Below are 24,258 nucleotides of genomic sequence, written 5' to 3'. Positions count from 1 at the left end.
CCCAAACAGAGGCTTTGGGGGTGTCCAGTGTATCCTTCCCGCCCCTGTCAGACCAGCAGATACGTGCTTTGAGCTGTTTGGGGGCCTGGGTGGAGGCATGCACTGTCTTCCTGCAGGACCTGGTATGTCTTCGTAAGGCGCTTGGCCAGGGGGAGAGGGACCCCCTCCTGCCTGGAGCGTTGTGCTGGGAGGGGTACCTGGATGTGCAGGTTGGGCCAGAGAGGGTGACTCTGTGGGGCTGCTGCACGTCTGAATCTGAGGTGTTCTGTGGGTCTGAGCGGCCAGGAGGCCTGGATGTGCTGCATCCATGTGCAGGTAGGTTAGGGCCTTATTTGGCTCTGCACCTCTCCCCCTCAAGTAGCTTTGGAACGAACGGGGTTAGAGCCCTTCTCTTATTTCTTGTTCCCGGCGTCCTGGTCCACTGTGACTTTGGGTGGAGCGCCGTTGGTGGCAGCACCGTGGGGCGTTACCCGCTGTCCCCCATCCTCCGCAGTCACTTCGTCCAGCGTCAGTGTCGCACAGCCCCTCCCAGGGGCAGGAGTCTTGTTTCCTGGGTGGGGTGGGGAGAAGAGAATGGGGCGATGTTTGGGAGAAAATAATTCTATATTGGCGTAAATGATCATTTGGAAGGACATCAGTTTTGCCTTACCGGACGTTTGTTGTGTTTGTTATTTTAAAAAATTTTTATTCTTACCAAAATAACCTGAACAAATCCTTAGAACACACTTGGCGCTTTGTGACTGCAGCTGTCTGTGCCACCGTCCCGCCCCAGAAGGGCCTCTTCCAGCTCTTGCCGGCTCCTCTGCACAGCCTGCTGCTCTTGCTGCTTTGTAATTCTCTCATCTTAGATTCGTGTCGACTTCCTGCTGCGAAAAGTGCCCTACTGGCCTCTCTGTCTCCTTCCACCTGCAGGACACTGTCGACAGCCGAACCTGTGGGGCCTGGAGGGGAGTTCCTTTCCATTTTCCCTGGAGTTAACAGTTGCCTCATTTTTCATTTGCTGAGTTTTCTGTACATCGTGTGCTTGGCTCCCTGGCCCAGTGCTCTGTGAGTCGGAGAAGCCCCTGGGCCCTGTCCTTTGTCTCCGTCTGACCTTCCGGACCGTGCAGCCCAGCCTCCCGGTGTCCTGTCTTCCCTCCTGGGCCTGGCTCCCACCTCCCCTTTCCTGGTCTCCTTGTTTGGCAGAGCAAACCCTCTGCTGGGTCCTTGTGGAGGGCTCAAGGGAGACAAGTTTGCAGCCTTACGGATCTAGAATTATCTTCATTCTACACTTTTTCTTTCTTTTGTACTTTTAGGAGGTTTCTTAGCTTTACTCTCCAAATCTTCCATTGAGCTTTTAGTTTCTGTCATATTGTTTGTTTCAGGAGCTTCTTTTCCTCAGTGAATAGTTCTCGTGGGTGAAGTAAGATGAGGTTTCTTTGCTCCCCGCGTCATCTCTGGCTCTTTTCTCGTCTGTTTATTTGCTCTCACGTTTCAATCTGGGCGTTCCCTGTCCCCAGCGGTCCACTCGTGCAAGAGGGACGCCTGTGCCCGCCTGGCTGCATAGCCAACGCAAACTAGCCGGGCAGAAGTGCGTGCCCGAGAGGCTGGCCGAGGGCGCCTCCTGGAGGCTCAGACACAAGTGAGGGAGGCTCAGATGGCCGCAGGCGGCTGACAGAGCCCTGAGGAGGCCAGCCATGCAGGCGCTACCACAGCGTCAGCTCTGCCGTCCCAGCGTGAATGAGCGCGGCTGTGTTCCCTTGAAACTTTATTCACAGAAACAGGTGGTGGGCGGGATTCCGCCCTGAGCTGCCCACCCTGCACCAGAGGCAGATTAATGCGGCCCGACAGGGTTAGGTTGTCTAGGGCTCCGGGGAGATGGAAGGTACTCTGGGTGCTGGGATTGCCCTGCACCTGCCCCTGAGCAGTGGCTGTGTGGCTTCATTGTAAAAAGAGAAACGGTGTGAGCTACTTGGCAGTTGGCTGTGAGCCCGCGTGTGCTCAGGGCTCATCCCCTGGAGGTCCCAGCAGGAGGGCCAGGGGGCTTTTCTCTGGCTTTCAGGGCAGAGTCCCACAGAGGCCTCTGCCAGTCTCCTGCTATGGGTGGACTGGTTTGGAGGTGGAGGAGTCTGGGCACCCCAACCAGGGGGACACTGTCCACGAGCCCAGGTGTGAGGTGTCAGGTCCTGGTGCTCATGCCCGGCTGCCTCACCGTCTGCAGGAGAACCCCGCGGGCAGATGCGGGGCGTGGGGGGGACCTGGCCCACGCGGGACCCTAGGTCTCCATATCTTGGCTTCGAGCCCTAGAGAGAATGTTTCTGCTTTCATTAGACGGCCCCTTGGCTCCAGCCGCCGCCACCATGCCTTTCGGTTCCCCCAGCTTCCAGAATGTTGCTGGTGTGTCATGTGGGCCTAGCTCCCGTTTTCCTTCTTTGAGGGCTGTGTCTTCTCAGTAGAGCGGAGGAGAGCGTGTGCCCCACCAGGGAGGAGACACGGGCCCTTCCCTGCAGACTCCGTCTTTAATGGGGATGGGCTTTACGTGAGTGTTTCCAATTGAAGCAACAATATGTTCTTTTGACACTGAGGGGATTTTGATTCTTCTTTTATTTATTTATTTTTCCTGTTTCGTTGAGAAATCACTGACGCCTGTCCCTGTGAAGGTCTAAGGCACACAGCATGGTGGTCTGACTCACGTGGTTGTGAGTGGCACCACAGGAGGCTTCGCTGACATCCGTCATCTCATGTAGATGCGAGAAAAAGGAAAAGTCTGTGATGGGCGCTCTCAGGACCTGCTCTCTCGCCGGCCTTCCTGTAGACACACCCAGTGGTGGCCGCAGCCGCCGTGCAGTCCGCCGTCCGTCACCTCCCCGGCTCTTATTTCTCTTACAGCCGGAAGCTTGTGCCCCTTGACCACCTTCCTGCAGTTCCACCCCCCATTGTTTTAGTTTTTACAGACGCGTTATGAAATATTTCGGGTGCGCCGTGGGCCAGGTTGAGTGTGGCCGCCCGGCTGCCAGGACTCAGGCCAGCTGTAGTGCCGGTGCCGCTCAGCCCCGCCTGCCCTTTCCTGGGGGCAGCTGCTTTTCCGGATCTTCTCGGGTGCTCTGAAGGAGGCGGTGTGATTTTCACGACTAGCTCCTAAGTGGCGTCATGCTACCTACCCTCTCCTGCAGTGTCCGAGGTCCGCGTGGGGTCTTCAGCACACGTTCCCGCCACGTGCACACGTGGCTCTGGTCAGTCGTCTGCGCTGCTGCCCCGCTGCTGGCATCCGGGTTGCGATGAGTGTTTCCTGCGGTGCCCGGCACCGCAGGGGACATCTGTAGACACGTGCAGGCGTGTACCAAGCCTGTGTGCACCTGGCTGCAGCTTCTCCTGTGGCTTTCAAGCTTCTCGATTCTAGGTGAGGTTGAGGGCACCGTTTTTCTAATCAACAAGTCATTTTGAGCTATTTTTAGCATCAGCTGCTAAGTCCTCATTTCCTCTTCCCACCCTCCCCCCAAACACATACACATACACTTTTCTCCCCGATTCTGGAACACAGATGAGATCTGCCTCATTGGGGTTCGTGGACACGTCCCTCCCGCGCTCCTCCTGGTCTCCTGGCTGCTTGGCTTGCTGCTGAGTAGGGGGAGTGCTGACGACACAGGCCCCTGTGGAGATGGCCTGGATGGGGTGAGGCCGAGTCTGAGACAGACCCTCTGCCTCTGTGAGCCTGCAGAGGCCGCCAAGTGCCACACCGGTGTGGGGGCCCGAGCTGGGATCCCTGGGCTCACGAAGAGGGCAGGGAACCTGCAGCGGGCCTCCCATCGCCCTGCTGGACGCCCGACAGCAGACTGCTCCATGCTGTCCTGTGCTTGTATTTCTTGTGGTGTGGTTGTGGCTCTCTTACGGGACAGCCTTCTCTTTATAAAGGGTTTGAAATGAGCCCAGGGGACTCCAAGCAGAAGCCGTGTCACTGAGTCCGGAGCTCCCTGAGTACACGCGGCGCTGGACGCCCAGTGCTTCCGCCGTGCAGGGCTGTTGGAGGAAGGGGTGTCTGCCTGGCTTACTTCAGAGGACAGTCACGTCAGGAGACTGCATGTCCACCAGGTGTCACCTGTCTGAATTTTTGTCCGCCTGGCCTCACGAGTGGACATGAGACAGGGCTCTCTGTGACAGCGGCAGCGAGCTTCCTCACGCCGGTGGGCTGCTGTCTCTGGCAGTGTATTAGGCTTCTTCGTTCTGGCTCTCAAAGAAGAAGGACATTGAGATTTTATCTTCTTAACAAAAATAAAATAGAGTTGAGTCCTTCTGTGGCAGGGTGGTACCACTGCAGCCCTCTCTCCTGCTGATGACAACAGAAACTCTGGTCTCACATCCAGAGCAGCCCAGCACGGACAGTGAGACTGGAGCTAGGATTCAGCCTCAGCCCGGCTCTCAGGCGAACCCCCAGCCCCTGAGGGGTGCCTGTGCCGGCAGGAGCAAAGCATGGGGGGCAGCACGCTGAAAACCAAGAGACACTGGCACCCAGCCCCGGGGCTGTGAGACAGAACTTGGGGTCTGAACCTAGTCAGCTCAATAGCCTGCTAAAAAAGCCCAGCGTCCTCTGGAAAACCTGGCCACATAAGTACAACGTTGAATGAACCACTTAAATGATGGCCAGATTAGATGGAAATACCAAAATCCAACTATTTGCTGACTCCAGGAAACCCACTCTAAGTACAGAGGTTAGATAGATGGACTGTCGGATAGAGTCGACCCCAAACCGAGGTGTGATTCTGAGGGTGGGGGGTAGCACGCACCAAGGAGATGTCACACCTGAGCGGGTGTTCTCCCAGCAGCAGGATGGAGACTGGTGAGGTGACAGGAGAGATGGCCCGCGGCTCCAGCCCACAGAACAGAGGACAGAGAGCCTGAGCAACACCGCCGACCAGCTCGATAAAGTAATTAACTGAACAGTTACTGAACACTGGTCCCAACATCAGCAAAGCACATTCTCTTCAAGTGCCCATGGGACGTTCACAAGACATTCTGGGCCATAAAACAAATGCTGATAAATTTAAGAAATTGAAATCATACAGTGGTGATCATTTTGTAGCATATAGAAAAGTCAAGTCACTGCTTTGTACACCAGGAACTAACATACTGTTGTAGATCACTTATACTTCAAAAACAAACAAATTCATAGAAAAAGAGAGCCGGTTCTTGGTTACTAGAGGTGGGAGTCGGGGGCAGAGGTTATTACATGAAGGTGGTCAAAGGTGCAGACTTCTGGTTATAAGATAAGTAAGCACTAGGGACGCAGTGTCCAGCACGCGGTGTGTGACACGTGAAGGCTGTCCTGAGAGCCACCCCGAGCTCTCATCACAGGGAGCAGGTTTTCCTTTTTCTTTTGAGTCTCTGTGAGATGATGGATGCTCTCTGCACATACTGTGGTCACCGTCTCATGATGCCTGTGTATGTCTTAGACATATGCAATGCTGTATGCCAGTTATACCTTGATAAAACTGGGAGAAAAGTAATGTTTCTAACTTAAAAAAAGAAATCATGCAAAGTATACTCTGACTGTAATGGTAACCAGTGTAACCCATAACAGAAGTATGTCTTATTTTCCTCTTTCCTATTCTGAAACGGTCAGCCTCACTGCAGGCAAAGATAACTTTCTTTAGTAGGTTTTCCAAGATGGCGCAAAACATGTTATCAACAAACTCCGATACCTTTTGTTCCTTTGTAAAGGAAGCCAAAGGGGGGTGAACTTTTTGGTAATGCTCCAGTACTCTATCTTATTTGGAAATGATCTAGATATTTAATGACTACCTGTCATTTAATTTAACTTAGCAAAACTGGAAGGTTTCAGAGGACCAAAAAGATGTGGGGAAGCTATTTAAAGGGTTTACTAGAAATTTTTGTCTCATCCACATCCATTCAGTTCACTGTCTTCAACGGTCACATTTATTTTATTTTATTTTTTTGTCTTGGAACATCAGTCACATTTAAATTATGCATGAAAAATTTCATCCTACAAAGTTATTTTCCTTGCTGACAAGTTTTATAATAAAGACAACATGAGTTACCTGACCAGTAAGCCCAGGTGGAATAGAGCTGTATGCTAGCATTATTTTCAGTGTTGTTAACTCCGAAAACATTCCTGTTTTAAACCAACGGCCCCAAAAAGTTCCCTTCACCAAAATTAAGCCCAGATCACATAAACCCAAAGAGCACTCAGCCATTTCTGTTGTGTTTCAATCCCTATCAGCACATGTTTGTCTTAAGTCAATTAAATAGAGTGCTTCTACAAACCGAATCTGGCAATACGTCAAGAGGTATGAAAATCACCCACAGGACACACGCCCACATGTGCACAGACACGCGCGAGCTCACGAAGGGTGCAGGCGGGCCTCCTGGTCTTGTTCTGAAGTTTAGCAAGTGACAGACACAAGCCTGGCAGGCCTGTTCAGATTCCAGCTGTAGCCAGGGTTTCTGTAACTCATTCCTCCATATTGAGCAAGAAGAGTGAGAACTTTGTTCACACAAAAACCTGCATGTGAATATTTATATTAGCTTCACTTTTAGTTGCCCCAAACTGGAAATCACTGGCAGAGGGATGAGGAAACAGGTGCACCCCTAGGGCGGCCGAGTCCTCACCAGCCAAGGGCATGGAGTCCCTGCGCAGGGACAGCGTGATGAGCCTCAAGTGTGTCTTCTTGGGGAAGGGCGTGCCTGCGTGCTTCCATTCATGCAACACTGTGACAAAGGAAAAGAGCTGGTGGTTGCCAGGAAGCGGCGGTGGGAGCAGAGGTGGGAGCGGGACTCAGCACTGTGCACCAGAAGGGCCAAGGTCACTGCGTGGGCTGATATTGCAACAAAAAACCTCATCTCTCCTCCAGTGCCAGCCAGTTCCCAGAAGAGGGAAACCGAATGCTGCCCGCTGGGTCCTTGGCCACGTGGAGCCAGCTTGTGGCGGGACAGGCCCGGCCAAGCTGTTGGGCAGGTGATCCTTGCAGGGGCCCAGGCGCCCTTCTGGAGAGCAGGGCTGTGAGATGAGCTGTGACGCTGGAGACTGGGATGTGGGCTGGGAGGGCCATGCTCCGAAGGCCCAGAGGCCAGAGCAGACTGACAGGGCTGTCGTTCCAGGGCCACACCGCACCGTACAAAACCGTGTCCGCCCGTGCTGCCGTCCAGTCCACCATCCTCCGCCTTCCAGCCGTGGCTTTTCAAGGAGTTTTTGAGAAATATCCTGAGACCCTGGTGAGGGTGGTGCAGGTGGGTAGCTTCTCCAGGCAGTGTCTGCTGCTGCCATGGGCATCTCGGGGGGTGCAGGGCTGGTGCCCTGAGTGTCTTACCTCCAGTGTCCAAAGTCCCATAGCCGTGAGGCCAAGTCCAGAATAGTGGAGTTGACATCACTGGCAGGACCGAGTGCTGGAAACACAGCGGGTGTAGGAGGAGCTAAGGCAATTTTTTAAAAAACTTGTAATATGTGTTTTACAGTAAAGTTTAATGCTGATAACCTCAAAGAGGACTTCGGGTCTCTCACTGCCCATAAAGAGCTCTTTTTATTATTAGACTTCGTGACTTGAAGTAACTTCAGATTTAGAGAAAACTGTCAAAAATGATGTGGAGTTTCCTTCTGCCCCGAGTGTCACACCTTGGGGGGCCAGGGGAGTTGTCTGCGATGGGGCTTCTGACCTGTGAGCCCGTGTGGGCCTGTCTCCCCCAGATCATCATGGTGAGGCTGCAGCGGGTCACGTTCCTGGCTCTGCACAACTACCTGGGCCTGACCACTGAACTCTTCAACCCCGTGAGTGCACTCGGCGTCCTGACAGGGCCTCGTGCTGAGAGCCTGCCCCCCTCTCCGTGGGGGCGGGAGCAGGTTGGGGCCCCCCGCTGTCAAGGCTGGTGGGGCTGATCCGATGGCTGTGAGGCAGATGAGGAACTCGCTCCCCACAGACTCTGCTGAGACTTAATGTGAAGTCATGTGGCCCTGCGCTGTCCCCAGCCCTCGCGCAGGCCCGGCGCCCAACCCTGAACACGCACCCGCTGTTAGCCCCTGCGCCTCGTGGGGTGTGCTCCAGGGCCTGGTGATGCTTTAGGCTTTGCCATCGTTTGCCGACATTTTAGAGCAAATCCTTTTGTTTTCTACATTGTTTTTCTTCTCAATGAAGAGCAGGGCTTCTGACAGTTTTGACATTTGTTTGGACACGACAGGGTTGCCAAGATGAAACTAAGCTGGGCCTTTACTGCCTTAAAGGCAGCTGTCTTCCTGCTTGGCCCCAGCCTCCCCTCAGCCCCTCAAGTGTGGCTTCTCTCAAGGGCTTCACACTACTTCCCGGGGGCATAGCCCACACAGCCAGGAGCAGCCGGCTTCTCTCTCGTGTCTCAGGAAAGCCAGGCCATCCCCCTCGTGACTGTAGCCAGCGTGGCTGCTGGAAAGGCCCGGAGACAGATGAGCTACAGCCCCGAGGAGCGGCTCGAGAGGCCCCTGCAGCCCCAGGACTCCTGCGAGCCAGGTATCGCTCCCCTGCCCCAGCACCTGACCTCCCACGGCCTCAGCCTCCCTCCCGCCCTTGCTCAGCAGCTGTCTCCCCGGCTCTGCGGGGGATCTGGCTTTTCCTGTGGGGGAAAAGCTTTGTGCTCTGGCTGCACTGCTCTGAGCTCTCAAGAGGGGCCTGGATTTGGGCAAAAAATTGTTCATTGAGGCTTCTTAGGCAGAAGTCACCTCCGGGGTGATTGTGTACACACAGCCATGCTACCGTGCTGTTGTCCGCTATGGCGGACACGTCACCGGTTGTTTACAAACAAAGTGTGTGAAGTCCATCTCAGCAGAGTTGCTGAGGGACTCTCCTGGACGGTTGTCCTGGTTCCGTAACCTGTGGGGCCAGGAGCTGTGGCTGGTGGGGTCTCCCCCGCAGTGCTCAGCTGGCCGGCCTTGGAGAGGGCTGAGCAGGGCCTGAGTCTGAGCCTGGCACTTGCTGTCACTCACCTGGGCAGGTGGGCACAGGTGATGAGGACATGACCTGAGGGGCAAGGGTGCAGGGCCCGGGCCTCGGCCCCGCGGTGTGTGTGCTGTGGGCGCGGAGGCCCGGCCTCACGCCGTGTCCTCCCAGCAGGCCGTGGCAGCAGCTGTGCTGTGGCCTCTGGGCCCACTGTGCTGAGGAGGAGCCACTCCGTCCCGCTACCTTCAGTCCACGAGGAGGTGGCAGACGAGCACAACCAGGTGCAGGCAGCTCACCAGGCCCCTTCAGCCCCACCAGGTAAAGGACTCTCTGTCCCACCCCAGACGGGGGGCGTCTTGCCGCCTGGATGTCCTGCAGGCTCCTCCCCACACGCTGCCCCCAGTGCCCCTCCTGCCACTTCCAGAGCAGCTGCTCCAGCGCCACCCTCACCCCAGAGCCTGGCTCTGCCCGCTGGCTACTAACGTGCCACAGCCTCCACTGAGACGGATGTTCCTTGGCCTCTGCCCCCTGGCCACCACCCAGGTTTTGCTTTCACTGTGGCAGAGCTGTCCCCCGGAGGTGTCTGCACCTGCCCCCTCTGCTGTCTTACAGACCACACAGCTCACGGGCCACACCGCTTACAGGAAGTCCTCCTTCCCAGCCTGTGCAGTTTTCCGTCTTTTTCGTGTGGCCCCTCTGGGCCCTGCAGTCAGGCCTCGTTGTGGCTCTTGCCCCACCTTCTCGACAACTCGTGAGCCTGAGGTCCTCCTTCTCCACTGGGGTGGGCTCCGTGGTCTTTTGCCCGTTTATCTCTTGGGTTGTCTTTTGTTTTCTTGTTAATAGGAGCTCTTTTTTCCCCCAAGTGCTTTCTTTTAATTGAAGTGTTGTTAATTTATGATGTCGTGTTAGTTTCAGGTGTACGGCAAAGTGAGGCAGTTACACATACACATATATATTCTTTTCCAGATTCTTTCCCATTGTGGGTTATTACAGGGTACTGAGTACAGGTCCCTGTGCTGCCCAGAGGGCCTTTCTGTTTGTCCAACAGGGGTTCTTTGGGTTTTCTCTATGTGAGCCGTTTGCTGGATGTCTGTATTACAAGTATTTTCTTAATGGTACCTTTAGGTGGATAGGAATAGAGTCCAACTGGCCAAATTTTTTCTTCCATGGTCAATACATTCTGTGTCCTGTTTAGGAAGTCTGCCTCTAAGATTTAATATTTTCCTCTTGACACGCATCTCTCTAGAATTGACTGTTTTGTCTGTGTCGTGGCACATTTCTTCTGTGTGGCTCAGCTGACCCACTGTATTAAAAAATCTGTTCAGTGAAATTTTTGAAATAAAATGATATTAAATGATAGATAGCTGAAAATAATAGCAATTCACATATAACAAAATTTGAAGATGAATTATCCAGTTCCATGAGTATATCCAGTTACTATCCATACAGGTAGAGGCTTACCTTTCCTCTGGCCTATGTACATTATACACTCTCATGGACATGATTCTGGCAAAAGTCAGAGGTATGCTCAGTCTTCCCTCAGCACCCATAGGGGTTGGTTCCAGAACCTCCAGTGGATACCAGAATCCATGGACGCTCCAGCCCTGGTATGAAGGGGTGCCAGACCGTCCGTCAGTCCCCCGTGTCCCTGGCTTCCACTCCTCAGAGTCAACAAGCTGTGGGTCAAATTTGATACACTGGCCAACGATACTCAACGTTTTAATTTTCATAGACCATATGATTATGATGGCAGCTTAATACAGAAATACGCAACTTTTAATGCTTTCCTGTGTTTATCCCAGGAAGTATGGCTGGGTTTTTATTTTTAAATTAGATGTTGGAATCATAATATTTTGGCTTATTAGTAGTAAACAATAATAAAAGCAATAATGTGGTGTATAGTAGTATATCATATGTTAGTGTACATCATATAATAATGTAATGTCACAGTAAGTGTAACGAACCCACAGTATCTCAGGACGGACAAGACCGGTATTGTTAACTGCTGTGTTGCTTTAAACATTTCAAAATCTTGTCACTGTGATTAGAGAGCAGCTCCCAGAGCTGCGTGTTTCCTGTGAGACATGACATTTAAAAAATTGATGGGGGTCGGTCTTTGTAGTTCCTGGTGACAGTCTCATGTTTTACTTTTTCATGTAAGCTGCATTCTTTGGCCACGGGAAGGAAAGCACTGAGGCAAAGCCACACAAACCACAGGCAGACCCTACAGTCACCAGGCAAAGGCCCTTCCGTGACTCCTGCCCTGGGTTCTGGCTGGCCCGGTGGGAGCTGTGGTTTGCCCCACCCAACCCCCATTTTGTCTAGACCGGGACCTTCCCATCATTTGTATTTCTGAGGAGTTGTCACACAGCTCTCTGGGTGTGCCTGAAGTGGGTCTGTCTCCATTCTCACCTACAGGGTCTGTGTGCTTGGGATTCGGGCTGCACTCAGCCAGCCCTGCCTGGGTGGGTGCACGGGGCCCACGTGTCCAGGGAGCCAGCATGTGTCCTGAGTCCCCCTCCCTCTGTAGGTGGCATAACCTCCACCACCTCAGACCTCAGAGTGGCATGTGACCACGCCCGCATCCGCCCACACGCAGAGGAGCGCCCTGGGAGCGCTGCGGCCAGCAAGGTAGGCCCCCCCCACCCCGGTCCTGGCTGTGCCCAGCCTGTGCCCCGCGGGGCCCAGGCCCGCTGGGCCTCCCACAGCCTTCCCGCGCCGCAGCCCTGCTGATGGCGCTGCTGGTACTCTTCTCAAGTCCAAGAAGAGCGTGATTGTGACAGAGACACCCTCCGCTGTCTTCTGCTACTCGGAGAGCAGCTCGGACGAGACTGCAGCCAATGGGAGGACAGATGCCATCCTCAGAGCTGCCAAGAAGGACCTGCTCACCCTGATGAAGCTGGACGTGAGTGGCTGCTCCCGCCTCCTCCCTGGGGGTGTGGGCGCATCTGACCATCCCCGCAGACCCAGGTCTTTCAGAAGACCCCCTGCCTGCAGGAGCACGTCCCAGGGTTGAGGTGGCTGGGGCGCCTGCCAGGCAGGACCTGGGCGGGGGTCACGGCATCCCGACACGGGCGGCGCCACCTCCCAGCGCTGCTGCACCAGGTCTCCGGCTCTGGTCCGCCCTCCACTTGCCCGCCTCCCGCAGCACATCTCCAGGTCTGGGTGGGTGCAGGTAGCAGGGGGTGAGCACCCCTCCAGCCCAGTGTCCCCGCTCAGAGGCGCGGGCCTCTCCTCTGAAAGTAGTTCTCCCTTGCTGCCTCCAGGCAGTGTCTTTGTCTTTGTGCTCTGCAGCCCCGCTCGCCGGAGCGGGGGTGGGCTCCTTTTGGTCTGCCGTGTGCGACGCTGCTTGCGCTCCTTCAACCTGTCTCTGAGCCCTTTTGAAAAATTATCAGCGCTGTCTCTTCAGAAGCTGCCTCTGTCCATTTTCTCTCCTCTCCTTCAGAGACTCGCAGGAGCGTGTGTCCTCATTTATCCTTCACGTCTTGCTCCTTCCTCTGTATTTTCCGTTAGAAAAGCCTTTCTCGACTTGAATGTGGACGTTTTCACTTAAGTGCACTGACTCTCCTGGCAGCGCCTAGTCCGCTGTTAAGCCTGTGCTTGAGCTCTCGAGGTCGGTGCCGGCTCTGCCCTGCGGGAGGCCGGCCCCTCTCGCTCTGCCGTCACAGCTGCTCCCTCGGGCTTTGGCGATGTGACGCCTGTGCGCGTCGCTGTACCAGGTCGTCCCTTGGGGTCTCTTGGTTTCCTTTGTCCCTCTGGTCCTTGTCTCTGTTGTGCCTGGTTCTGCTGGACAGCTGTGCTTGCTGGTAGGAACCGTGCGAGACCGAAGGTGCCCTCATCTTCCTACAGAAAGGGTTTCTCTTTGCTTTTGCCAGGAGTCTGGGCCAACCAGGTGTCCCAAAGCTGGACTTTAGAGTTCCTCAGTTATGCTGAAAAATTCTTATTTATTATATTTAATTCATCTATAAGTTTTTCAGATTGTTTTAGTTGATATTTTCTCAGTTCCATTTTAATAATTTTAAACAAAATCATTATTTTACTTTTTGTATTTAATCATTGGTTCATCAGGAATTTATTTTTTATCTTTTTATTCATCATGTAAGCTTTAAACACGTAAAAGGTGGTGGTAATAGCATTATGAACCCCCATGTACCTATCACCCAGCCAAGAGTCCTCCACACGCGGCTAGTCCTTTCACAGCTACACTCCTGGCCCCCCCGCCCCAATTATTTCCTGTCTAAAAAGCTTCAGACACTGTGTCATCACACACCATTCCTCCCTGAAGGTTAGGGACCCTGTTTTAAAACATCACCACAATATCATTCTCACAACTAAAGTGTTGAAAAGGCCTCGTAACATGACCTACACAGTGTTCACATTTTCCCAACTGTACCGTGAATGGGTTTTTTACGTGACTTATTAAAATCTTTAACAGACCTTATTTTTTAGAGCAGTTTTAGGTTCACGGCAAAACTGAGGATGTGGAGACTCCCCCCACCCCTGCTGCCCCTTCGTACACACGCATGGCCCTCACCAGCACCCACGCCAGGCGGGCCGTTTGTTGCCGCTGGTGAGCCTGCCTGGACACGTCGTCCTCACCCCAAATCCCCCAGTCGAGGGGGCATCTGTTTTGGGCTCTCTGTTTTGTTCCACTGACCTTTTTGCCAGTGTTTCACCAGTACCCCGCCGTCTCGATAACTGCAGCTTTGTAGTAAGTCTTGTGGTTGCCTGGTGTCAGTCCTCTGACTTTGTCCTTCTCTTTCAGTGTCGTGTTGGCTATTCTGGGTGCTTGGCCTCTCCTCACAAGCCTTAGGGTCAGTTTGTCGATGTCTACAAAATAACCGCTGGGATTTGGTTGAGGTGGCACTGAACCTGTAGGTCAAGTTGGGTAGAACTGACATCACGACAATAGTGAGCCTCCTATCTGTAAATGTGGGATGTTTCTCCAGTAATTCAGTTATCCTTTGATTTCTTTCATTATCGTTCAATAGGTCAATTAAGAACAAGAACAATACAAGTTTTTGCTTTATGTTTTCTTACCCCTTCCCCAGTGTTCTTCAATTCTTCGTGTGGACCTGAGTTTCTGACCTACATCATCTTTCTTTTCTCTAAAGAACTTCTAACATTTCTAGAAGGCAGGTTTACTACAACACACTCCCTCAGTTTTTGTTTGAGAAAGTCTCTGTTCCTCATTCACTGTTTTTTTTTTTAATTGAGTTATAGTCATTTTACAATATTGTGTCAAATTCCAGTGTAGAGCACAGTTTTTCAGTTATACATGAACATACATATATTCATTGTCACATTTTTTTCACTGTGAGCTACCACAAGATCTTGTATATATTTCCTTGTGCTATACAGTATAATCTTATTTATCTATTCTGCATATGCCTGTCAGTATCTACAAATTTTGAACTCACAGCCTGTCTCTTCCCACCCCCCATCCCCTTAGCAACCACAAGTTTGTATTCTATGTCTATGGGTCTGTTTCTGTTTTGTATTTATGTTCTTTTTTTTTTACATTCCACATATGAGCAATCTCATATGGTATTTTTCTTTCTCTTTCTGGCTTACTTCACTTAGAATGACAGTCTCCAGGAGCATCCATGTTGCTGCAAATGGCATTATGTTGTCAGTTTTTATGGCTGAATAGTATTCCATTGTATAAATATACCACCTCTTCTTTATCCAGTCATCTGTTGATGGACATTTAGGCTGTTTCCATGTCTTGGCTATTGTAAATAGTGCTGCTATGAACACTGGGGTGCAGGTATCTTTTTGAAGTAGGGTTCCCTCTGGATATATGCCCAGGAGCAGAATTCCTGGGTCATACGATAAGTCTGTTCCTAGTCTTTTGAGGAATCTCCATACTGTTTTCCACAGTGGCTGCACCAAACTGCATTCCCACCAGCAGTGAAGGAGGGTTCCCTTTTCTCCACAGCCTCTGCAGCATTTGTCGGTTGTGGGTTTTTGAGTGATGGCCATTCTGACTGGTGTGAGGTGATACCTCATTGTAGTTTTGATTTGCATTTCTCTGATAATTAGTGATATTGAGCATTTTTTCATGTGCCTATTGATCATTTGTATGTCTTCCTTGGAGAATTGCTTGTTTAGGTCTTTTGCCCATTTTTGGATGAGGTTGTTTGGTTGTTTCTTATTAAGTTGTATGAGCTGCTTATATATTCTGGAGATTGAGCCTTTGTCGGTTTCATTGTTTGCAAAAATTTCCTCCCATTCCGTAGGTTTTCGTTTTGTTTTACTTATGGTTTCCTTTGCTGTGCAGAAGCTTGTAAGTTTCATTAGGTCCCATTTGTTTATTCTCGCTTTTATTTCTATGGCTTGAGTAGACTGTTCTAGGAGAACATTTTTGAGATGTAGGTCAGATAATGTTTTGCCTATATTTTCTTCTAGGAGGTTTATTGTATCTTGTCTTATGTTTAAGTCTTTGATCCATTTTGAGTTTAATTTTGTGTATGGTGTAAGGGAGTGTTCTAGCTTCATTGATTTACATGCTGCTGTCCAGTTTTCCCAACACCATTTGCTGAAGAGACTGTCTTTATTCCATTGTATATTCTTGCCTCCTTTGTCAAAGATGAGTTGACCAAAAGTTTGTGGGTTCATTTCTGGGCTCTCTATTCTGTTCCATTGGTCTATATGTCTGTTTTGGTACCAATACCATGCTGTCTTGATGACTGTAGCTCTATAGTATTGTCTGAAGTCTGGGAGAGTTATTCCTCCAGCCTCTTTCTTTCTCTTCAGTAATGCTTTGGCAATTCTAGGTCTTTGATGGTTCCATATGAATTTTATTATGATTTTTTCTAGTTCTGTGAAATATGTCCTGGGTAATTGGATAGGGATTGCATTAAATCTGTAGATTGCCTTGGGCAGTGTGACCATTTTGACAATATTGATTCTTCCAATCCAGGAGGATGGGATATCTTTCCATTTTTTAAAGTCTTCTTTAATTTCCCTCATCAATGGTTTATATTTTTCTGGGTATAATTCTTTCACCTCCTTGGTTAGATTTATTCCCAGGTATTTTATTACTTTGGGTGCTATATTAAAGGGGATTGTTTCTTTACTTTCTTTTTCTGTTGATTCATCATTAGTGTAAAGAAATGCAACTGATTTTTGAACATTAATCTTGTAACCTGCTACCTTGCTGAATTCTTCAATCAGCTCTAGTAGCTTTTGTGTGGACCTTTTAGGGTTTTCTATATATAGTAACATGTCATCAGCATATAATGACACTTTTACCTCTTCTTTTCCAATGTGGATCCCTTTTATTTCTCTCTCTTGCCTGATTGCTGTGTCTAGGACTTCCAGGACTATGTTGAATAGGAGTGGTGATAGTGGGCATCCTTGTCTTGTCCCAGATTTTAGTGGGAAGCTTTTGAGTTTTTCACCATTGAGTACTATGCTGGCTGTATGTTTGTCATATATAGCTTTTATTATGTTGAGATATGTTCCCTCTATACCCACCTTGGCGAGAGTTTTTATCATAAATGGGTGCTGAATTTTATCAAATGCTTTTTCTGCATCTATTGAGATGATCATGTGGTTTTTGTCCTTTCTCTTGTTGACCTCCTTCAGAAGAATGACTGCACAGGGTGCAGAATTCCAGGCTGAAGGGCTTTCCTCTCAGCACTTCACCATGCTCTTCCTGCCCGCATGGTTTCTGAGAGGGTGGGTGTCACTCTTGTCTTCGTCCCTCTGTAGATAAATTGCTGCCGCTGGCTTTCTTCAGGGTTTTTTTTGTCTTTGATTTTCTGTAATTTGAATATGATATGCAGAGGTCGTTTTCTCAGCATTTGTCCTGCTTGGTGTTCTCTGTGCTTCCTGGCTCTGTGGTTTGGTCTGACATCAGTTTCTGTGAGTGCTACTGTGGACATTTCTTGTGCCACGTCCTTCTTCCCCTTCCGTGTGCCTGCGGGCTCGTGCCACGCTGTTTGCAGGTGGCCCGCAGGCCTCTGTCCCCCGAAAGTCTTCTGTGTGCATTTCTGTTGCTGTGTCTTCAGGTGCAGGGACGCTCCCTGAGCTGTGCCCCATCTTCCCTCAGCTCGTCGAAGGCTCCTTCGTTTCTGTTGGGGTGTTGCTGGTCTCTGGCCTCTGCTTTTGGCTCTCTCTCACAGCGGTGCCTCTCTGCTCGCAGGGTTCGTCTTTTTGCACCTGTCTGCTTTGTCCGCCGGAGCCTTAGCGTGTGCACCGTAGTTACTCTGCATTCAGGCACCCCTTCCGTGTCTGATTGTAATGCTTGTCACGTCTCTTCAGGTGGTTTTTGCCTTTAGGGTGCCTTGCAGGCTTTCCTGATAACTGGACATGGCGTGTCTGGTCAAAGGACCTGCAGTAGATGGGCCTTAGTGATGTGGTGGTGAGGTGGAGGGGGGCCCGCTCTGTGGTCCGAGGCGGGGGTCTCAGCCACTGGGGAGCCTGTGCCCCTGGCCTGCGACCCTCACCAGGGCTCCTCTTTTGGTCCTGGCCTGTGAGCGGGATGAGTGGCGAGAGTGGACTGCAGCTGGGTGTTTCTCCCCCTAGGCCAGCAGGGCTCAGGCAAAACCCCAGTAGGTCAGGCTGTGGTTAGCCAGTGTCCCCGAGAGCAAGCCTTGTTGGCCGGTTCAGGATGGTTCCCTTTCCTCCCCGACTCCCTGACCAGAGGCCCAGGGGAGTTTTTCTCCAGTATTGACCATGGCAACCTGGGTGAACTCCTGGAGGTAAATCTCACAGCACCGAGGGCCCTGTGACTGCACCCGTGGAACTTCTTCTCTCAGACTCTGCAACTGAGGCTCCAGCAGCCTGTCCATCAGGTCTGCCCTCCTGCCCCAGCACCAGCTCCCATGGGGGCTGCCCTTTGTGGGCTCCACCAGGCGGAGGTGCCCCGTACCTTCCACTGGGGGCCGCGGTGACTGCGCTTCCCGTGTGGGCCTAAGAAGAGCTGTGGGTTTCTCAGTTTTTCAGCCTTTTCCTTGTTAGGGTGAGTGGTGACTTCCCAGCTCCTCGCTGCTGGGCTGGAAGCGGGGAGCCTGTGAGTCATTTTAGGAGTCTCTTTTTCCTGGTGTGCAGATCAGGGTCTGAATGAGTTGCACGTTGCTACTGTGGTCTCTTTCTTAAGCCTTTCTTTCTAAAAAACTCTTACCATGGAAAAACTCAGGCACAAGCAAAGCAGATGGAAGATGTAGTGAAGGTAAGGGCCCTTCACCCAGCAAAGTCCTGCTGAGCCCCAGCCCATCCGGTTCTGTCTGTGCCCCTGGGACCCACCCTATGTGTGAGCCCTTCGTTTCAGTGTCTTCAGCACAGTTCTCAGTACTTCTCCAGAAGACACGGGCTGTTTTTAAATGTGACCACAGTGCCATTTCGCTCCTAAAGGTGTGGTAGTGACTCTTTAGTGTCTCTGTTGAGTCCCCTGCGCGCTCCAGCTGCCTTGCAAGTCGGGGTCCCCACCCTGCCTGGTTGATGGGTCTTCCAGTCTCCTCTCTAAAGCCCCGGGAGGCCGTGGCATCTCTGCTGGCCCTGAGGTCTGACAGCTGGGTGGGACTCTGCCTGGCCCCCTCCCCTCCTCTCCTCTGGGTCTGGGGGCCAGGGCATGGGTCTCACAGTTGGTTGGGAGGTCGGGAGGCACCAGACATCTGTCCTTCTCTGCAGGGTGCTAGCCGCCTGCCGCCCAGGCTGAGAGCCATGCATCCTTGGGGTTTGCGAGGTCGAGATTAATGCTTTGGTCCCTGTCATCTTCCAGAGGGGACTTTTCTCCACATTCTTGTTCTGCCGTCACTGTGAACTGTGGCTCCAGACAAGCGGGTGTTTCCACACCCTGGCAGGTGTCATGACGTGGTGCTCACTTCCAGGGCCTCTCTCCCCACAAGCCCCCCCCGGCGTGAGGAGTGTAGGTCGTAGGGCGAAGGAGGTCCTGCCCAGGGCTCTTGCCAAGTAGGCCAGCATGCGTCATTAAATAAATCACCTTCCTCGCTAAAATGAAATCCTCTCTCTTACATAAATTCACAAAAAGGCTGCTGCACATTTCTGATGTTCTGCTCGGCCCACTGCTGTTGTCTGTTCTGTGTGGATGTCAGTTTGATGCCGGTGGCTTTGCAGAGTGCCCGGCGTCCTCCAGGCCTGTCTCTGTGGGCGGTCCTCGAGGGCTGGCTGTGCCCTGTGGCCAGGGCCGTCTGCCTCATGTGGGCTCTCTGTGCTCCTCGTCTTGACTCCGCGTGTCTGTTTCTAGGACCCTTCGCTGTTGGATGGCCGAGTGACACTACTCCATGTCCCAGCAGGCACGGTGGTGTCGAGGCAAGGGGACCAGGTGAGCTTTTGGCTGCCCCCCGAGTGGTCACCAGGGCCGCCTGGGGCTGCAGCTGGCGCTGGACGGAGCTGGGAGAAGGTGGCCCCAGCATGGTCCAGCCTGGGCAGCCAGAGGACATGACGTGGGGTCTGCTGTCACTGTCCCGGGCCAGCTCTCTCCCTCAGGCTTGTGAAGATGTCTGTGGGTGTGCTGAGTGCCACTGAGCCTGCCCTCTTGCTGTGGGGGGCGGGGGGCATATCCACACCCACACAGGCCATGTTCACGGGCACGTTCACGGCCATTGTCGCTGACCTCACGAGTCAGGTGCAGAAGGAATACTTTTGCTTGCTTGGTCCTCAAACCCAGTACAGAGGAAAACTAATTTTGTTTGTCATAAATGAACGAAATTGCTTGTTCTGAGAGTCCTGGTCTGCTGGGCTGGCAGAGTCGCGTCCACCAGCTCTGGCTCCTGGGATCACATCTCTTGGGGTTCTCCGCTGGTGAGGGCTGCCTTCTCTCCAGCCCCGCACTAGCACGGGGCAGGTCGGAGAGCAGCTGTGGGGAGAAAGGCCTTTCTTTTTGGGCGAGCAGATGGACCTGGGGCCCCCACTCCTGGACAGACTCTCCTGCGGAGCATCGCTGCTCGGCTGGGGGCGGCCACCCTGCAGGGAGAGGGCCCGCATTCACCCCTGTGGCCGAGCCGATGGCACATCTGTGCGGAACAGCCAAACATGCAGGGCCTCCCAGGCTGGGCTTACCGCGGAGCACCCGCTAACAAAGTGACAGCTGAGTGACTAACGTGTAGATGCTGCTGAACTGTCTCCATCGAGTTGGCGCCCGGGCTGTCCAGGAGATGGGGGGCGGGGCGGGGTGGGGCGGCTAGGCTGACCGCCGGGCCATCCTGTCAGGACGTGAACATCCTCTTCGTGGTCTCGGGGCTGCTGCATGTGTACCAGCGAAAGATCGACAGCGAGGAGGACACATGCCTGTTCGTCACGCGCCCGGGTGAGATGGTGGGCCAGCTGGCTGTGCTCACAGGCGAGCCCCTCATCTTCACCATCAAGGCCAACCGCGACTGCAGCTTCCTCTCCATCTCCAAGGCCCACTTCTACGAGTGAGTCCCTGCCCGCCGGCCACCCGGCTCCTGTGGGGCTCCTGTGAGGCCCTTGGAGCTCACCTGTGTGGCACATGTCTGTCCGGGGTGTGCTTGTGATTGTGTCTGCTTTTGTGTCCATATGGTGCGTCCATGAGTGCACGTCTGTGTGCATGTGTGTGCGCATGCCTGTCTGCATATGTCCTTGTGTGTGCAGACAGTGCGAGTCCCCTGACATTGGCAGCCCCCATCCTGCAGACGTGGTCTGGGTGTTGACCTGAGGGACCTCACCCAACCCGGGGCTTATGCACCAAATGCCCTTCTTCCCCCAAACTTCCCTTCGGAGTTCAGGCTCGTGGGGGCTGCTGTCCTGGACGTCCCCCTGGGATGTCTCCGGGGTCTCACTCTCTGTCGTCCGAAGCAGAACTTTAGATTTTCCACGTGTTCCTGCTCCCGATTTAGTTACCTGCTCAGGCTCGGCCGAGTCCCAGGTCACCCAGGCTCCACACCCTCCCTCGCCCCATCCAGCCAGACCTCAGCCCACGAGCCGACCACTTGCCTGCCACTGCCTTCTGGAAGCCTCCACAGTGTAGTGGGTCCCCTGCTATCTCCTCACCCTCAGCCCTGTTCTCATACAGCAGATGGGAGACGGATGGGTGGTGCCCCCGCCCCAAGCCCGCCAGTGACTTCCATCACACCAGGTGCTAGCTTTCCCAGCTGCGTGCCCCATGGTCTCCGCATCTGACCTCTTGGCCACCCTCATTCCTACCCCCCGCCCTCATCTTCACGTTCTATCGTGGGGAGGAGGCTGGAGCTCTGACCCACCGCCAGGATGGGGGCCTTCTGTGTAGCCTGTACTCGGGGGCTCCAGAAGCCCTCCTACAGCCACTGGTCACTGGGCTTCCAGGGCTTGATGGGGCAGCTGGCTGACTGGGCGCCGTGCCCACCCTGGCCCGTGGCCAGTGTCTGTGGCGCCGGCTGTGTGGGTGGGGGTGCCGCGGCCTGGAGTGAAGGGCCTGGAGTGACGCTGGGGTGCCCACAGCATCATGCGGAGGCAACCGGACGTGGTCCTGGGTGTGGCGCACACCATGGTCAAGCGGGTGTCCTCCTTCGTGCGGCAGATTGACTTCGCCCTGGACTGGGTGGAAGTGGAAGCTGGCCGCGCCATATACAGGTGAAGCCCTCGGGGCAGATCCGGGCAGGGCTCAGGGCGGGGCTGTTTTACGGGGCAGCAGGCCTCCTGGTCCTCCTGTGCACACGCCACACTGACGCACACTCGCTTGTTCGTGGGCGTCTCTACGTGGATACACGCGGGTCCACGCCATCCTTTCACATGGAAACACATTCTGATGTGCTAAATGCCATCTCAGATGGGCGTCCTTGGTTCCACATGGTAACAATGGCTGCATTCAGAGTTTCACACTCGCCCAGATCACACAGACCTGGGTTGCAGCGGTCATTTTTCATGTTATTAAAAGCTAAAACTAATAAAATTTTAAATTTTTTATTTAAAGTCATTTACTTAAAAATCACAATAAACCCTTTATGTGTTAGCGTACGTATTTTTTAATGGAAAACAACTATTTTCCAAAGCAAAAAAACTTAGTGAGAAGACTGAATTTTTTTTCTGATGCCTTGGGATCTTTTGTTTTTCTGCTTTGCCTCTGAGGGCTTCTGGCTGGGGCCCTGCATGCCCCCAGCAGCCTCCTTCCCACAGGCAGGGGGACAAGTCTGACTGTACCTACATCGTCCTCAGCGGCCGCCTGCGCTCCGTGATCCGGAAGGATGACGGCAAAAAGCGCCTGGCGGGGGAATATGGCCGGGGCGACCTCGTCGGAGTGGTAGGGCCGCCCCCACCATGCCATGGGGAGGGAGACGGGCCACTGCCTTTTGAGGGGTCTGGGGGTGGCCCAGGGGGTTGTCACTTCTCGAAGATCTCCCCCAGGAAGAATGCGGGGTGGGCAGGGTAGGGGCTGGGGAGTGGCCCCTGGGCAAGGTGATCCCTCTGAGAGCCTAGAGGCCCTCACAGGCAAGGCCGTGTCCTGTCTGCCCTGCGGTTCTCACAGGCGCCTCCCCCTTCAGCACAGGAGTGCTGGGTGAGCCCCGTTTTCTCCCACTGCCCATCACCTGCATGGGCCCTGCCCTCAGGTGCTGGTTGCACTGGCCCCAGCAGCCGGCTCCTCTCCCCAGGTGGAGACGCTCACCCACCAGGCGAGAGCTACCACGGTGCATGCTGTCCGGGACTCGGAGCTGGCCAAGCTCCCCGCAGGAGCCCTGACGTCCATCAAGCGCAGGTACCCGCAGGTGAGGCTGCGTCTGGCGGGGGAGGGCCTGAACGTCCACACTGGGGGTCTGGGCGCCAGAGCGAGGTTCCCACAGGAACACCTGGAGTAGGACCAGCTTCCAGGACTGTGTGGGCGTGGGCAGCCCGTGGGGCAGGGCCTCAGGGTTGGGTCGGGCAGGGTTCCCCTGCCCCAGACGCACTCACAGATAGCAGTGCCATCTGGCGATGGGCATTTCTCCCTGGGCAGCCCTGCTCTGGCCTTCTGGCGGCTGCCTCCCTGCTTCTAAGTGACAGGCGTGCAGCCCAGGAGGGGGAAGGGCGAGGCAGGGTGGCTGCTGCACCAAGTCGGCCAAGTGGCTGCCAGGGCAGGACTGGCCGGGCGGCTCTGAGGGCTCAGGCCTCCTCCAGCTTCACAAGCTGCTTGTGGACAAATGAACAGCCCCCAGTTTATTTTACGAAGGAATGTGACTTTAATACCAAAACTTGATAAAAATAATGCAGAAAACTTTAAATCATTTCTCTTAGTACCATAACTAGAGATACTCCAAACGTTAGCACATCAGCTATAATAAATACGTGTCTGATTAGGGCCCATCAAGGGATGTTACCAGTGTTGGGAAGTTATTAAATGTAATTAATTATGGCAAAAAATTAAAGAAGACCCTCATGATTATATTAAGGCCTCTCACAAAATTCAACCATTACTAATAAACACTTTAAATAAGAGTGAAAGGAACCCTTTTAAACATAACAAAGACTGTTTCTTCCCAGCCACCGAAGTCCTGAAGAGCCAGCCTCCTTGTCAGCTGACATGGAAAGTTAAAAAAATGAGACAAGTGTATATATTTGGAAAAGGAGTAGAAATTACATTTGCAGACAGCATGTATCTCTTTTTCTTAACATTTTTTTATTGAGTTATAGTCATTTTACAATATTGTGTCAGATTCCAGTGTAGAGCACAATTTTTCAGTTGTACATGAACATATATATATTCATTGTCACATTTTTTTCTTTGTGAGCTACCATAAGAGTTTGTATATATTTCCCTGTGCTATACAGTATAATCTTGTTTATCTATTCTACAGTTTTGAAAATCCCAGTCTATCCCTTCCCACCCCCCCGCCCCCTTGGCAACCACAAGTCTGTGTTCTATGTCTATGAGTCTATTTCTGTTTTGTATTTATACTTTGTTTTTGTTTTTTTTTAAGATTCCACATATGAGCCATCTCATATGGTATTTTTCTTTCTCTTTCTGGCTTACTTCACTTAGAATGACAGTCTCCAGGGACACCCATGTTGCTGCAAATGGCATTATGTTGTCAGTTTTTATGGCTGAATAGTATTCCATTGTATAAATATACCACCTCTTCTTTATCCAGTCATCCGTTGATGGACATTTAGGTTGTCTCCATGTCTTGACTATTGTAAATAGTGCTGCTATGAACACTGGGGTGCAGGTATCATCCTGAAGTAGGGTTCCTTCTGGATATATGCCCAGGAGTGGGATTCCTGGGTCATACGATAAGTCTGTTCCTAGTCTTTTGAGGAATCTCCATACTGTTTTCCACAGTGGCTGCACCAAACTGCATTCCCACCAGCAGTGAAGGAGGGTTCCCTTTTCTCCACAGCCTCTGCAGCATTTGTCGGTTGTGGGTTTTTGAGTGATGGCCATTCTGACTGGTGTGAGGTGATACCTCATTGTAGTTTTGATTTGCAT

The 24,258-nt window shown here is 52.7% G+C and overlaps 1 protein-coding gene across 13 annotated transcripts in view; it reads left to right on the top strand.

Annotated features, from left to right (window-relative positions):
- The window catches only part of PNPLA7 (patatin like phospholipase domain containing 7), a 57,785-nt gene that overhangs the window by 8,655 nt on the left and 24,872 nt on the right, over positions 1 to 24,258 (top strand). For 10 of the 13 annotated variants that reach the window (XR_010382858.1, XM_064490819.1, XM_064490817.1 and 7 more), the window contains 11 exons: positions 7,093 to 7,221; positions 7,676 to 7,756; positions 8,339 to 8,465; positions 9,063 to 9,209; positions 11,422 to 11,522; positions 11,650 to 11,796; positions 19,108 to 19,185; positions 20,073 to 20,278; positions 21,300 to 21,431; positions 21,975 to 22,098; positions 22,448 to 22,561. Coding sequence is in view for 12 of the 13 variants with exons in the window: in XM_064490819.1 (XP_064346889.1) it covers positions 7,093 to 7,221; positions 7,676 to 7,756; positions 8,339 to 8,465; positions 9,063 to 9,209; positions 11,422 to 11,522; positions 11,650 to 11,796; positions 19,108 to 19,185; positions 20,073 to 20,278; positions 21,300 to 21,431; positions 21,975 to 22,098; positions 22,448 to 22,561 (1,386 nt within the window). In the remaining variant the exon portion in view is untranslated. The remainder of the gene's footprint in view (positions 1 to 7,092; positions 7,222 to 7,675; positions 7,757 to 8,338; positions 8,466 to 9,062; positions 9,210 to 11,421; positions 11,523 to 11,649; positions 11,797 to 19,107; positions 19,186 to 20,072; positions 20,279 to 21,299; positions 21,432 to 21,974; positions 22,099 to 22,447; positions 22,562 to 24,258) is intronic. The other 3 variants (XM_064490820.1, XM_064490815.1, XM_064490818.1) reach the window with 2 other exon arrangements.

The sequence above is a fragment of the Camelus dromedarius genome, chromosome 10 (assembly GCF_036321535.1).
Source record: "Camelus dromedarius isolate mCamDro1 chromosome 10, mCamDro1.pat, whole genome shotgun sequence".
Classification (NCBI taxonomy): Eukaryota; Metazoa; Chordata; class Mammalia; order Artiodactyla; family Camelidae; genus Camelus; species Camelus dromedarius.
This window is presented reverse-complemented; position numbering and strand designations above follow the sequence as displayed.